The sequence below is a fragment of the Astyanax mexicanus genome, chromosome 3 (assembly GCF_023375975.1).
Source record: "Astyanax mexicanus isolate ESR-SI-001 chromosome 3, AstMex3_surface, whole genome shotgun sequence".
Lineage (NCBI taxonomy): Eukaryota > Metazoa > Chordata > Actinopteri > Characiformes > Acestrorhamphidae > Astyanax > Astyanax mexicanus.
The window spans coordinates 54,665,149-54,677,510 of record NC_064410.1 but is presented as its reverse complement, the minus strand read 5'-3'; the positions used below and the strand labels follow the sequence as shown (position 1 = coordinate 54,677,510).

At 38.3% G+C, this 12,362-nt stretch overlaps 1 protein-coding gene across 1 annotated transcript; it reads left to right on the top strand.

Annotated features, from left to right (window-relative positions):
* Positions 1-1,215: 1,215 nt before the first annotated feature.
* Positions 1,216-10,052, top strand: uts2r5 (urotensin-2 receptor 5). Its single transcript, XM_007247807.4, has 2 exons — positions 1,216-1,778; positions 5,710-10,052. The coding sequence occupies exon 2, from the start codon at positions 5,878-5,880 to the stop codon at positions 7,000-7,002; it is 1,125 nt and encodes a 374-aa protein (XP_007247869.3). The 5' UTR covers positions 1,216-1,778; positions 5,710-5,877; the 3' UTR covers positions 7,003-10,052.
* The last annotated feature ends 2,310 nt before the right edge of the window (positions 10,053-12,362 follow it).

The following is a 12,362-nucleotide window of genomic DNA, read 5'->3' as shown; positions in this document are numbered from 1 at the left end:
CTGACATGTCCTTTAGGGATTCTTTAGTATAGGCAACAATTACACCGTCACTGTGACGATATGAAAATTAAAGAAACATATAAACTCTTATATGTAGAAATACACACACATACTCATTCCTGTTACTGGCACTCATTCCTGTTACTTTTGAAGTTATGAGTAACAGGACTGAAATTAACAGGAATGGGTTTTTAGCATAGAATTAGCAAAAACATGAAAAATAGCTAAATAGTGGGTATGCTAAAAAATTAGAACACTGAGAACATTCTAAAAAAAAAAAAAAATAACATTTCTAAAGAAAGTTAACCCTTGTGTGGTGTTCGGGTCTGTGGGACCCGTTTTCATTTTTCATCAAATGATACTAAAAAAATATGTTTTCTAACTCAAACTCATTTTTTGTGAAAAACATATATCAAAACACATTTACGATAAACACACACTGTACACCCCTCCCCCCACCCCACCCCCTAACCATTTATATTACATACAGTATGTTTGGCTAAGGGCTAATAAACATTGCTTCATTTGTAAATTTGAAACTAAACAAATTTTCTACTCATATCTTGAGTTCATTTTCTTTTACATTTTATTAAAAAAAACGAATAAAAAAAAAAGAGTAGCACTTTTTAAAAGAAATGTAACATAAGAAAGGTACAGGGCAAATATTAACCATGTAAGCTGTTTATATTGCTTGCAATTTAGCTGAAGGAAGCATGTGTAAAGCATTTTAACGTAAAATTGCTTAATTTTACTGAATTAAATACAATTAAGTAACAAAGTAAACGAGTTACATAAATATGAACACCACACAAGGGTTAAGAATTATATTTCTTCGTAAAGATTATAGTTACAGGGTGACAGGTAGCAAATGCTATTTTTTCAGTGTTCTAAGGGGCTTTTATTTTATATTTTATAAATTACAAATTGTGGCGTGGAAGAGGAAAGAAGACCCGTGAGACTTGTTGAACACTCAACAGCTCCTTTATTGAACCGGTTTGCCACTCACTTACAATCGTTAACAAGACTAGAAGAGCTAAAACCATCTATCTATAGACTACCAACAGAGCCAAGTGACTAAACTCACTATCCACCTACTTTACGGTGAGTGCCCTAACCAGCACCCATCTGCATGGCCCCTCCCCATACCCTAGGTTACGGGGGAGGTACCAATTACGTAGGCTGGAGCAAGGCCCCACACACACAAGAATAGAAACATGCCTACAGGCAGCCACACACACAACCCAGAGCCGCCACAATATCTTACCTTTTAAATTAGACAAGTCAGTACAAGACAGTATGCTTAATAATAAATGTATTTTAAAGTTATTTGGTTAGTGCGCACATTTCTACATGTACTTTCCTGTGGACAGAAATGGCACAGATCCGGCGGAATATGCTTTATATGTTTTTTTTTGAGTAATATTCCCCTGTTCTCTTTATGAGGGGCGTTTTCCTGTGCTTTAGGAAGCGGGAGGTCAGTGGTATTTTGAGGCTGGGTTTGGGTGATTCTGCTGATGTTGCGGTAGGCGGGTTTGGTTTCCTCACTGAGGTAAAAACCAGTAATCCCACCGCACGCGCGCAGCAGAGGAGCTCCCGCGCGCTGGAGTTCCAGTCCGTGCTCTGGTTTCCCTTTTTCCTCCCAGAGAAACACCTGCGGATACCAACCAGCTCCATTCAGCCCTTCCTGAGGATCTTTACAGCTCTGAGCTCCAGACTGAAAGCACCGAGAGGAGGCTGAAGTGTTTGGACACTTTTTGGACGATTTTAAAGCAGAACAGGTAAGAATTTCTAGTTCTGTTACCAGTACAAGCCTGCTAAAAATGTCCAGTGTCCAACTCAAGATGGTTACTTAAACTGATTAACTACCTAAGATTTTGACCAGCATACATCCGACCTTCAACGTTAAAATGTGTTAAAACATGACTTAAGTAATGTGTGTTGTTGTTGTTTCAATGTTGGAACAACGTTGAATCAACATTTAATGTTAAATGGTTGTGCAAACGTTGACATTTAGACCATGAATCAACATTATGTGCTCAACCTTCTGCCTTTTGAATTAGTATTTTACATTTTATCACCATATAATTAATAAAAACGGTTGGATGGAGGAATGAAAAAGTGTTTTACTTTTTACTTATTTGCATTAAATGCTTTTTAATTTATCATCATGTTCATGTTCTATTAGTTTTACTGTTTTAGTGTTTTTAGATCAGATGTTCAGTCTGGTAATCAGACTGGTAGTGGTGGTAACTTTCTTTATACTCAGATTTACTGCAGTGATGTAAGTTTATTAGTTTCAGTGAGCTATGGTTTGTTAAAGGTTGAACGTATGACGTTGAAACAACGTTGCTATATCAATGTTGATTCACTTTTCAAAATCAACACCTAATCCAACATTGATTCAATCATAATATCAACGTTGATCAACATTGATTCAACATTGAAATGCCAGCTGGGTAGGGTATATTTTGGTTTTAAGTTTGATGGATTAGTTGGTCTCCAAGCATGAACAACCAACCAAGCTTGATATATAGATGGGACCAATAGATATGACAAATAAGAGATTAAAATACCAAGAGTGTGCAGATCTGTCCTTAAAACTAAATGTGTTTCACAGACCCTTTAAAATATGTTTAAAATACCTTAAAGCACTTTCTCAGTCATTTTAACATCCTAAAAGAGCATCACAGGACAGTGTGTGAATCTGTGTTTGTTCATTTTACCTTAATAACCGACTAAAGAGGTGCTGGATTAGTTCTGAAAATAAAACTAGCTTGTTTTAAAAGTGTATTATTTGATTTTACTAATCTGTTCCAACCATTTAACCATTAAAATGCTTTAAATGAATGTTTTACGTTTCATAGAACTAACATTAATTCTGACATTATTTCTAGAACAAAATGTTACAATATGAGATTGTCCTTGTGCTGTTTGTATTACATCAGGATTTAACTTTAAAATATTTACTGAATTTAGTTGACCAACAATGAACAAGGTGATCGACTAGCATGACCAATAAGACCAAGCAGGTTGACCAGAAACAACTAAACTGATTGCCCATCATGACCAGTAGGATTAAACCACCTAAGATTTTGACCAGCATAGGGTATAATTGGGTTTTGAGTTTGATGGTTTAGCTGGTCTCCAAGCATGATCAACCAACCAAGCTTGACCATACCAGTTGACCATCATGACCAGCATAACCAAACTAGTTGACCAGCAATAAACAAGGTGGTTGGCTAGCATGAACACCATGACCAAGCTGTGTGATTGATATGACCAAAAAGACAAAGCAGATTGACCAGAACTAAACTGATTGCCCAACATCACCAGCAAGATTAAATTGGTTAAACTAGTTAACCACCTAAGATTTTGTTTGAGTTTGATGGTTTAGCTGGTCTCCAAGCATGATCAACCAAACTTGACCATTCTAGTTGACCAGCATAACCAAACTAGTCTATAGATATGACCAATAAGACCAAGCTAGTCAACAGGTAATAAGCTGGTTGACCATAGAGGTGTGAATTACAGGGCATCTCACTATATATTGTTTTCCATGATATGTTGCCCATGGTAACAATGATGTCACAATACTGTGATTCTGCAATATTTGATGTATCGCAAGACAATTCTCTACGAAAGTTCAACATCTGAGTTACGTCGTGTTATGCATTTATTGGTTTTAGTTTCACCGAATTTGACTACCAATATTCTTCACCTCAGGTGTACCCTATTTACTTATTTAGCACCACCACGTGGAGTAATGAAGCAGTTATTTTATTATTAAGTCAAATAGGGGGGAGGGGGCGGGCAGTCTTAGGGAGTTTAGAGCACCTATCTTTTAATAAAAATATAGACATTTGATGCTCTGTATTGATAATGCATCGCAAACAAAATGATGCAATAAATCACAAAATCAAAATTTTGTTTGGTTAATCAGCATGAAGTAATATTACTAAATAAATTGCAATATTCACTAAGCTGGATGAGAACTAGTTTTGAAACCAGCTAGCATACCTGCATAGAGTATGTCTACCTATTTTGATTTATTAGCTGTGTGTATTGTAGTCGGTACCAAGAGCTTTTCCCTTAAAGGGATAGTTCGGTATTTTTGACATGAGTCTGTATGGCATCATCATAACCAGTGTCGTGCATCCACACTGACTTACCCCCCACAGCGTCCTGTGAGCCGAGTTCTTGTCCAGTTTAGGTCAAAGCGAAAGTAGTCCGGCATGTTTGCTGGGGTCAGGAAAATAACTCCTTTTTCTTCCCAAAGCAGTACGTGTTCAAAAGAGTGATTTATTTACATCACAAAAAACTAACCCTGCAAAAGTCACGCCTCGTAAATCACTTGGGTCCTACTTTCTCTCATTTCGTATCAGTGCGCGTCATTCTGACAGCGAGCTGCGCACGCGTCAACTTGTTCTGTGTTTTGGCAGTGCTTAGCAGCTGTGTTCAGACTAGCAACGCAAACGAGCTAACTTTAGGGAGAAGTCTATTGGCTTTTATAAGCTTTGTAAACATATATAAATATTTAGCTAGGTGTGTGTGTTAAAATGGTGCGGACTTGGGACTATCCAGGCTGTAGCAACAAAGATGTGGCTGATTCTCCGCAGAGTTTTCATCGTTTTCCTGTGACTGATGTTGCTCTGAGGAAACTTTGGGTACTAGCGCTGGGCATCCATGTGGACACAAAAGTGGAAAAAATAAAAAAGCTTCGTGTTTGCAGTGCGCACTTCAGTCCCACTCGTGGCAACAGTAGCATTCCACCTCGGTCTGCATTATTTCGCACTTGAAACAAGTGCACCAGGATTTGTCGGCCACCCTGGGTATCGCAGCTCCAGCAGTGGCTCCAGTTTCATCTTCCACCACTTCTCTGTCCACCCTCTCTCTTTCTGCCCGATCTAATTCCATTTGGCGAAGTTCAACATCTGTATACTCGGGTTCATAAAGATATCCCCGTGGCTCTGAGTGGTGATCAATGTTTTCCTCATCACTCTCGTAGTCACACATGTTCTCGAGGCGAGAAGTAAACAAAGCGACCCAAACACGTAGGCTAGCTGTCAGGTTGCAGCGCTGCGCGCATTGATATGGAACGAGAGAAAGTAGGACCCAAGTGATTTACGAGGCGTGACTTTTGCAGGGTTAGTTTTTTGTGATGTAAATAAATCACTCTTTTGAACACGTACTGCTTTGGGAAAAAAAAGGAGTTATTTTCCTGACCCCAGCAAACATGCCGGACTACTTTCGCTTTGACCTAAACTGGACAAGAACTCGGCTCACAGGACGCTGTGGGGGGTAAGTCAGTGTGGATGCACAACACTGGTTATGATGATGCCATACAGACTCATGTCAAAAATACCGAACTATCCCACGGAAGACAAACATCCTGAATTTTCTCTGTCCTGCACCAAAGGGGTGGAATGAAGTAAAGACTAATTTTGTTAAAGAGTTCCTAAACTAACACTTTTCTCCTAGTTGTCTACACATTATCAACCCCTTAAATATCTTTCTAATTCTAGTCTCTACAAACCCAGTTTTGGATATGTTTCTAAATAATCAACAAAACACGTTTGTTAGTTGCTCTGGATAAGGGTATCTGCTAAATTCCTTAAATAAAAATGTAAATGTAGTCTCTGTGCTGTATTTTCTAAAATAACAGCAAATCTGTCTCTAACCTGGCTTGTATGTTGTTGGCAATTTTTTCAGGACCTCTGGAGTCTCCAGTGTCTGATAACCTGCATGAAATGTAACCTGCTCACATTCAGCCCAGCTGTACAGGATTTCTTCAGAAATACGATGCTGCCTGAACTTCATTCCAGACTGCTTTACCAACCTTTCTCCTTATAAACTGGTGACTCTCGATTTTCTGTGAAAATGGGGACGCTTGACCATCTTTCAGTCAGTCAGTGGATCCAGCCGAACGGTTCCTTAAATCTGCTTGCCAACTCTTCGCCAACAGCCATCCTGCCAGAGCCAGTGTCTTCTGCCAGTCACACATTGGTAACGTGTGTGTTAGGAACTGTCCTGAGCCTGATGTTTGTGGTGGGCGTGTTCGGAAACGTGTATACCTTGGCGGTGATGAACATCTCCGTACGCGTCACTGGAACCATGTATGTCTACATTGTGAACTTGGCCCTGGCTGACTTGCTGTACCTGGCCACTGTGCCCTTCGTAGTTTGCACCTATTTTGCAAAGGACTGGTACTTCGGAGACGTTGGTTGCCGGATCCTTTTTAGCCTTGACTTCCTCACTATGCACGCCAGCATCTTCATCCTCACCGTGATGAGCACCGAGAGGTACCTGGCTGTGGTGAACCCACTGGACACTCTGGCTCGGGCTAGACGCTGCAGGAGAGCTGTGGCTTGGGCTGTGTGGCTCGCCTCCTTCGTCCTCGCCCTGCCAACCATGATCATGATCGACCTGAGGAGACATGTTCAAGATGGCATTGAGAAGCGTATGTGCCACCCTACCTGGCAACTCACAGCCTATAAGGTGTATTTAACGGTACTCTTCAACACCTGCATCTTGGCTCCTGGCTGCATCATTGGGTACTTGTACCTGAAACTGGCCAGGACTTACTGGCTCTCCCAGACTACCGTGTTCTCGTCCAAGGAAATGAACAAGTGTCCCAAGCAGAAGGTGCTCTACATGATCTTCGGCATCGTTCTCACCTACTGGGCGTGCTTCTTACCCTTCTGGTTGTGGCAGCTGCTCAGCATCTATTACCCTGGGAAGCTGTCTCGCAACACAATGGTTTACGTCAACTTTGTGGTGACCTGTCTGGCGTATAGCAACAGCTGCATCAACCCGTTCCTTTACACGTTGCTGACCAGAAATTATCAGGAGTACCTGAGAGACAGGCAGAAGAGCAGCACTGTCTTCAAGAAGAGGTTTCGTCATTCATCTCAGAGGTCTGTGTCGTCCGGAAGCCACCAGTTTACAAATGTTTCGTGTAGTACACACCAGAATGGCGTTCTGGATGCCTATACCAAGCTCTGACATTTTCATGCGAGTAGGAAAATGCTTTCATAACAGTGATGCCATTCTTCAAGGGAGCACAAATTACATTCACAAAGCATAATCAGACCTTTCAGGAGAGTGAACTCGAATTTATCCTCGACTGAGTTATTGCAGGAAAACAAAGGCTCTCCTGTACAGACCAACAGAATCAATATGAATGACATATGTTTAGGGATGAGGCACCCACAGCAAATTACAGACCAAATCAGGCAGGAATGGAAAAGCCGAAGCGAGGCAGAGGGACGTCTCTGTGATTTTCAATATAACTCTCACAGAAAATGACAACAGTGACAGAAATTAGCCAAGCGGTGGCATTTCTGCTGCTGAAATGCTGCAAATCGAAGGGGAAAAAAAGTGAATGGCATCCAGACGTGGGAAGAGATGTTAAATATTTATTCATGTGACTGACTGTAGTGGCTTGAGTTCAATCAGAACATATTATTTTGCTTTTTTTAATATGATTGAGGGGTCTGGACACTTTGGATAGTTTTCTTTTTACGACATACATTCCTAAAATTAGTGGTGCTACAAATTGAGTGATGCTGTAGAAGAACCAATTTTGATTCTATAAAGTGTAGAGAACATTTAAACACACAGTGGTGTGTACATTGATCATGAAGTGTTAGATAAAGGGGATGGCTTGGGATTGCCCATACCTGTATAAAATGCACACATTAAACAGTCCTTGACCCAGAGTGTACTGGGAATACCTCATAGAACGCATTACCAACCACAGTGGACAGTGCAGTGGGTGGTACTGATTGTGACCGGCTGCATCTGGCTAAAATTGTCCATGCAAACAGCCAATTAACTCTGGCAGACATTACACACATTCAATGCAACAAACCCCACACAGATATCCTGCAGGTCAGTGCAATGTTCTTTAATTTCATTCTTTAAGGATCACAGTTTATGATTACAGTTTTTAAATAATGTGCGTGAGTGGTTCTTCTATGGCATCACTGAATTAACCTTTGTGACACCTTTTTTTAGGAGAGCAGAGTATCATTTACAGTAATGGAGGGTCTCAATTACAAACTAGACACTTATACCAAACCTATAACAAGAAATAAACTGAATTCTAATCTTAGTAGTGCAGGTTTAGCAAGTTAATACACAAAATACTGTGGTAATATTCTAAAAAAAACACTGGGCAATATGAAATCAAATGAGTATCAGTATGATTAATTACACATTTTACATTAATTACGATTGACGATTGTTTTGAATGAATGATGGACAGTATTTTTATTGATACTACTGCTCGAATTGGTCAAGTGATCATTTTGTCTATATTAAATATTGCTATTGGAATCTGTATAGAGGCTAGAAAAAAAAATTTAATATTGGAATTCTTTTATTCTTGTTATTTTTGGCCGCTATTATTTTTGTGGTGCAAAGACCTTTAGGCTCATTAAACAATCTTCACTCTATAAGCTCTTTATTTAGTTATGCAGCAAGATTACAATCCATTATAAAAAACAGCCTGGCCAGCTCAAGCTGCTTAAACTGGTTGACTGGTTTAGGTCTTGGTTAGTGTAGGGTAGGGTAGGGGTGGGCGATAATATCACGATATTTCATGGTATTTTCACGATTACAGAACACAATACTTGAGACGCTATGATAAAACACTGAATTACAAAAAAAAACTATTTCAAGAATACAGTACTGCAACAAAATGAAAATAAAATGTTATTATTGTATACAATATGATATGGCACACCCCTTACTGAGATATTAAAAAAAGACTAATTAAGAATTTTATCATATTTTTAACAGAAGTCAATGTTCCAGAAATCCAGAATGTCCTGATACTAATAATGCACTTCAAATATCTCCATATATCCAGGATTAAAGTAAAATAAATGATACTGGACAGATATCATAACCTGTCTCTAGTAGATATATAATGCGAAATGAGAACAGTGTGAATTTTTCTTTTGCTAAAAACAGCAAAAAAAAAGTAGTACCCTGATGTGATAAATAGGGGTGGGTGATAATATACCACAATATTTTAGAGTATAATATTATTCACAACATATTTAAAAATGTTGGCAATATTATTATGTATGATATGGCACACCCCTAGTATACTGTAGGGTATGTTTAGGTTTGAGTTTGAAAGTTTAGATGGTCTATAAGTGTGATCAACCTGACCAAGCTATAAAAAAACCCCACAAATACCAAGCTCGACTTTGCTTTATCTATATAGGGTATGTTTTATCTGGATGACCAGCTTCTCAGCCACCTTAATCATCTGAAACCTGAACCAGATTTGTAGCAGGGTAGTGGTTAAAATGTGAACTGAGTGCTGTACAGATTTTAAAGATTGCCAGTGATTATAGCCTCAGCTTTTAACACATGGAAACACAAACACAAGTGGGAATTCTGACGGGAATACCAAGGGCTGAGTCTGAACACATGTTTTGCTCATCAGTCTCAAATGTTAAATTAATTCGCTTTATTAAGTTGCTGATGGAGGAGGTGGGGTGGGGTGGTGACAGTGGTGATTCAGCCCAGCTAATTAACCTCTAATCACTTTCCATTGCTTTTTGAAAACTGCTGCCAAACTGTGCTGTAATGTGTGCTTTCAGTTAAGCCAGAGATACAAAACGATATGAGTAGGTGTAGACTGTTTATTTGCTCTTGCTTTAACTGAACCCTTACTGCTGTTGTATTGCTGTTTTCACAAAGTCACAAAATCTAAATTACAATATTAAAAGAATGTTTTAGTAGGATTTTCTTTGTGTAGATGTTCTGTGGTCTGTTCTAGAGACTATTTTATAAGGCAGTGTACGAGAGAATCATCTCTATTGTTTTGTGATTATTTTTACTTGTATTGCTCAGTCTTGTAAAACATTGAAGTAACACTTTATTTAAAGGGTACCTATATTGGTAGGCCTGTCAAGATCACCTGTTTTTATTTGTTTTTATTGTGTTTTAATTGTGATAAATTATAATATTTTAATTTTAATACCATTTTGTTTTCTAAAATAGTAAATAAAATAAAACCACTGCTTTAAAAGAAAGTCAACATACATTCTTATTCATGTTCATGGGTCCTCCTCTGTAAAGTAAACACAATAGGCAATACTAAAGGCAGCCAAAATTTGTCTGAATATTGTACAAAAGCATGACAACGTAATTATTATGACAGGTCTATATAAAGTTTCCTCATAACACATTCATAAGCAGTGTAAATATTTAAATTTGATTGATAAATTAAAGCTTTTTTAAATACTGTACATAATTATTTATGTTAACCTTTTAACATGATTAAGTGTTTTATGACTTATTTATATGGATATAAGAAATAAAAATGCATGATAACTATCCCCCACTAAACTGTGTATTTCGCACTTAATATATATATATATTTTTTAAGTGTAATCTAGCAGTTTTTCTTAACACTGCACCAGGATGACTAGATCAGGACAAATGCTCCAAATGTATTGGAAAAAAAATCTGTTGAAAGTTGACGTGTTAGATAGTGTTTTATATATACAGCTCTAAAAAATTAAGAGACCATGTCAGTTTCTAAATCAGTTTCTCTGATTTTGCTATTTATAAGTATATGTTTGAGTAAAATGAAGATTGTTTTTTTATTCTATAAACTTTTCTACCAAATACCAAATATAAATACTGCCATTTAGAGCATTTATTTGCAGAAAATGAAAACAAAAAAGATGCAGAGCTTTTAGACCTCAGATAAGAACATTTCATATTCATAAAGTTTTAAGAGTTTAACTGTGTTTTTTTAATCACCGTTTTCATGTATCTTGGCATGTTCTCCTCCAACAGTCTTACACACTGCTTTTGGATAACTTTATCCTGGTGCAAAAATTTATGGCTTGTGATCATCCATCTTCCTCCTGATTATATTCCAGAGGTTTTTAATTAGCTAAAAACTAATCATTTTTAAGTGGTCTCTTATTTTTTTCCAGAGCTATATATTTAAAAACATTTAGAATAAATTTAAATTATATTCTACAGAAATATGTTTTTTTTTCAAGTACTGAAAAAGCATAAGCTATTTATACATATTTCTGTATCACTGCTTTAGTGTGATATTCATCCTCAATACTTTTTATGAATGTGTTGTGAAACCGTTATGAATGTACGTACCCTTTAAATAAATTGCTACCAGCATTTCTAGATGCTTTTATATTGTCAAAAAATGTAGTTCTTGTAATTGCTGTAATTTCGTAATTTAAAATGTGGTAATAGTATTCCCGAGTGTCACTATATTGTGTGAAACATCCTGTTCTGTGAAACAGATGCTGCTGGAACAATCAGCTTCAAAGTGTGTGTGTGTGTGTTTTTTTTGTATCAGTGATGATTGTGTTGTTGTGTTCTTGGTGCACGTTGCATCAGAGAATTAGAATGAGGAGTGCCATTAATAACACAGATTCTGACGAACCGCAGCCTGCCAGTACTGACTCAGAAGTGCTGGCAGCTGGATATTAAAAATTGAAGCACCTTGGAGCTCACTGGCTCTCTGAAAGGCCTTTAAAAAGTAAAGGGTCCATTTGTTTGTTGCGCCCTTGAAAGGACAGAGCCCCATTGGAATTTAACAATGAATCCAGAGTGTGCTGCAATATTCTTTTAACTGTTGAAATCCCTTTACGGACTGTTCTGAGCACAGTGTTAAGCTTTAATTAAGAGCTGTAGAGTAGGCCGGGAAAGACAGCACTTTGCACCGTGCTGATTGCATGCTGATATCCACCTCCACAGCACTGTTTTCTGCTTCATCAACTTTTCCAAAAACTCATTAGTGTAGTATTCCTGGCCATTCGCTCTCATTCCTTGGATCCTGGACAAGGTTGAACTAGGCTATTGTTTCCTATCAGTGTTTTATCTAAATGTTCGTGTGAGCTGGACCAAACATTCGCTCAATCATCAGACTCCAGTGTTCACACGCTACTGTTGTACGTCTTGTTTTAACAGGCTGAAAAAATTCACTTACCTCTGGCCTCCTCTGTCCCAGCCAATCAGCTCTAAACGCAGCTGCTCTATTAAGAAGATCGGCCAGCTCTCGAGTTTTTATAGGTCCGTGAGGAAGACAAACATTCCGTGATCGCTCCTGACCCATGTGTTCAAAGGCAGCGGAGGATTTATTCTGCTGGAGGGGTCCCAGAAAAAGTTGGAAGATCAAGGGTTGGAGCAAAGTGGGGCTGACAGAGCTACCAACAGATATCAGAGAGGAGGGGGATGAGAGTAATCCTTCCGGACAAACCAGAGCAGAACAAAAAACCCAGTTTTCTCAGGTCAGAAATCACCTTAATGACCTACTTGTCAGTCTGAAACAGATAAGTGAGAAATACACGTACTATAGGTCC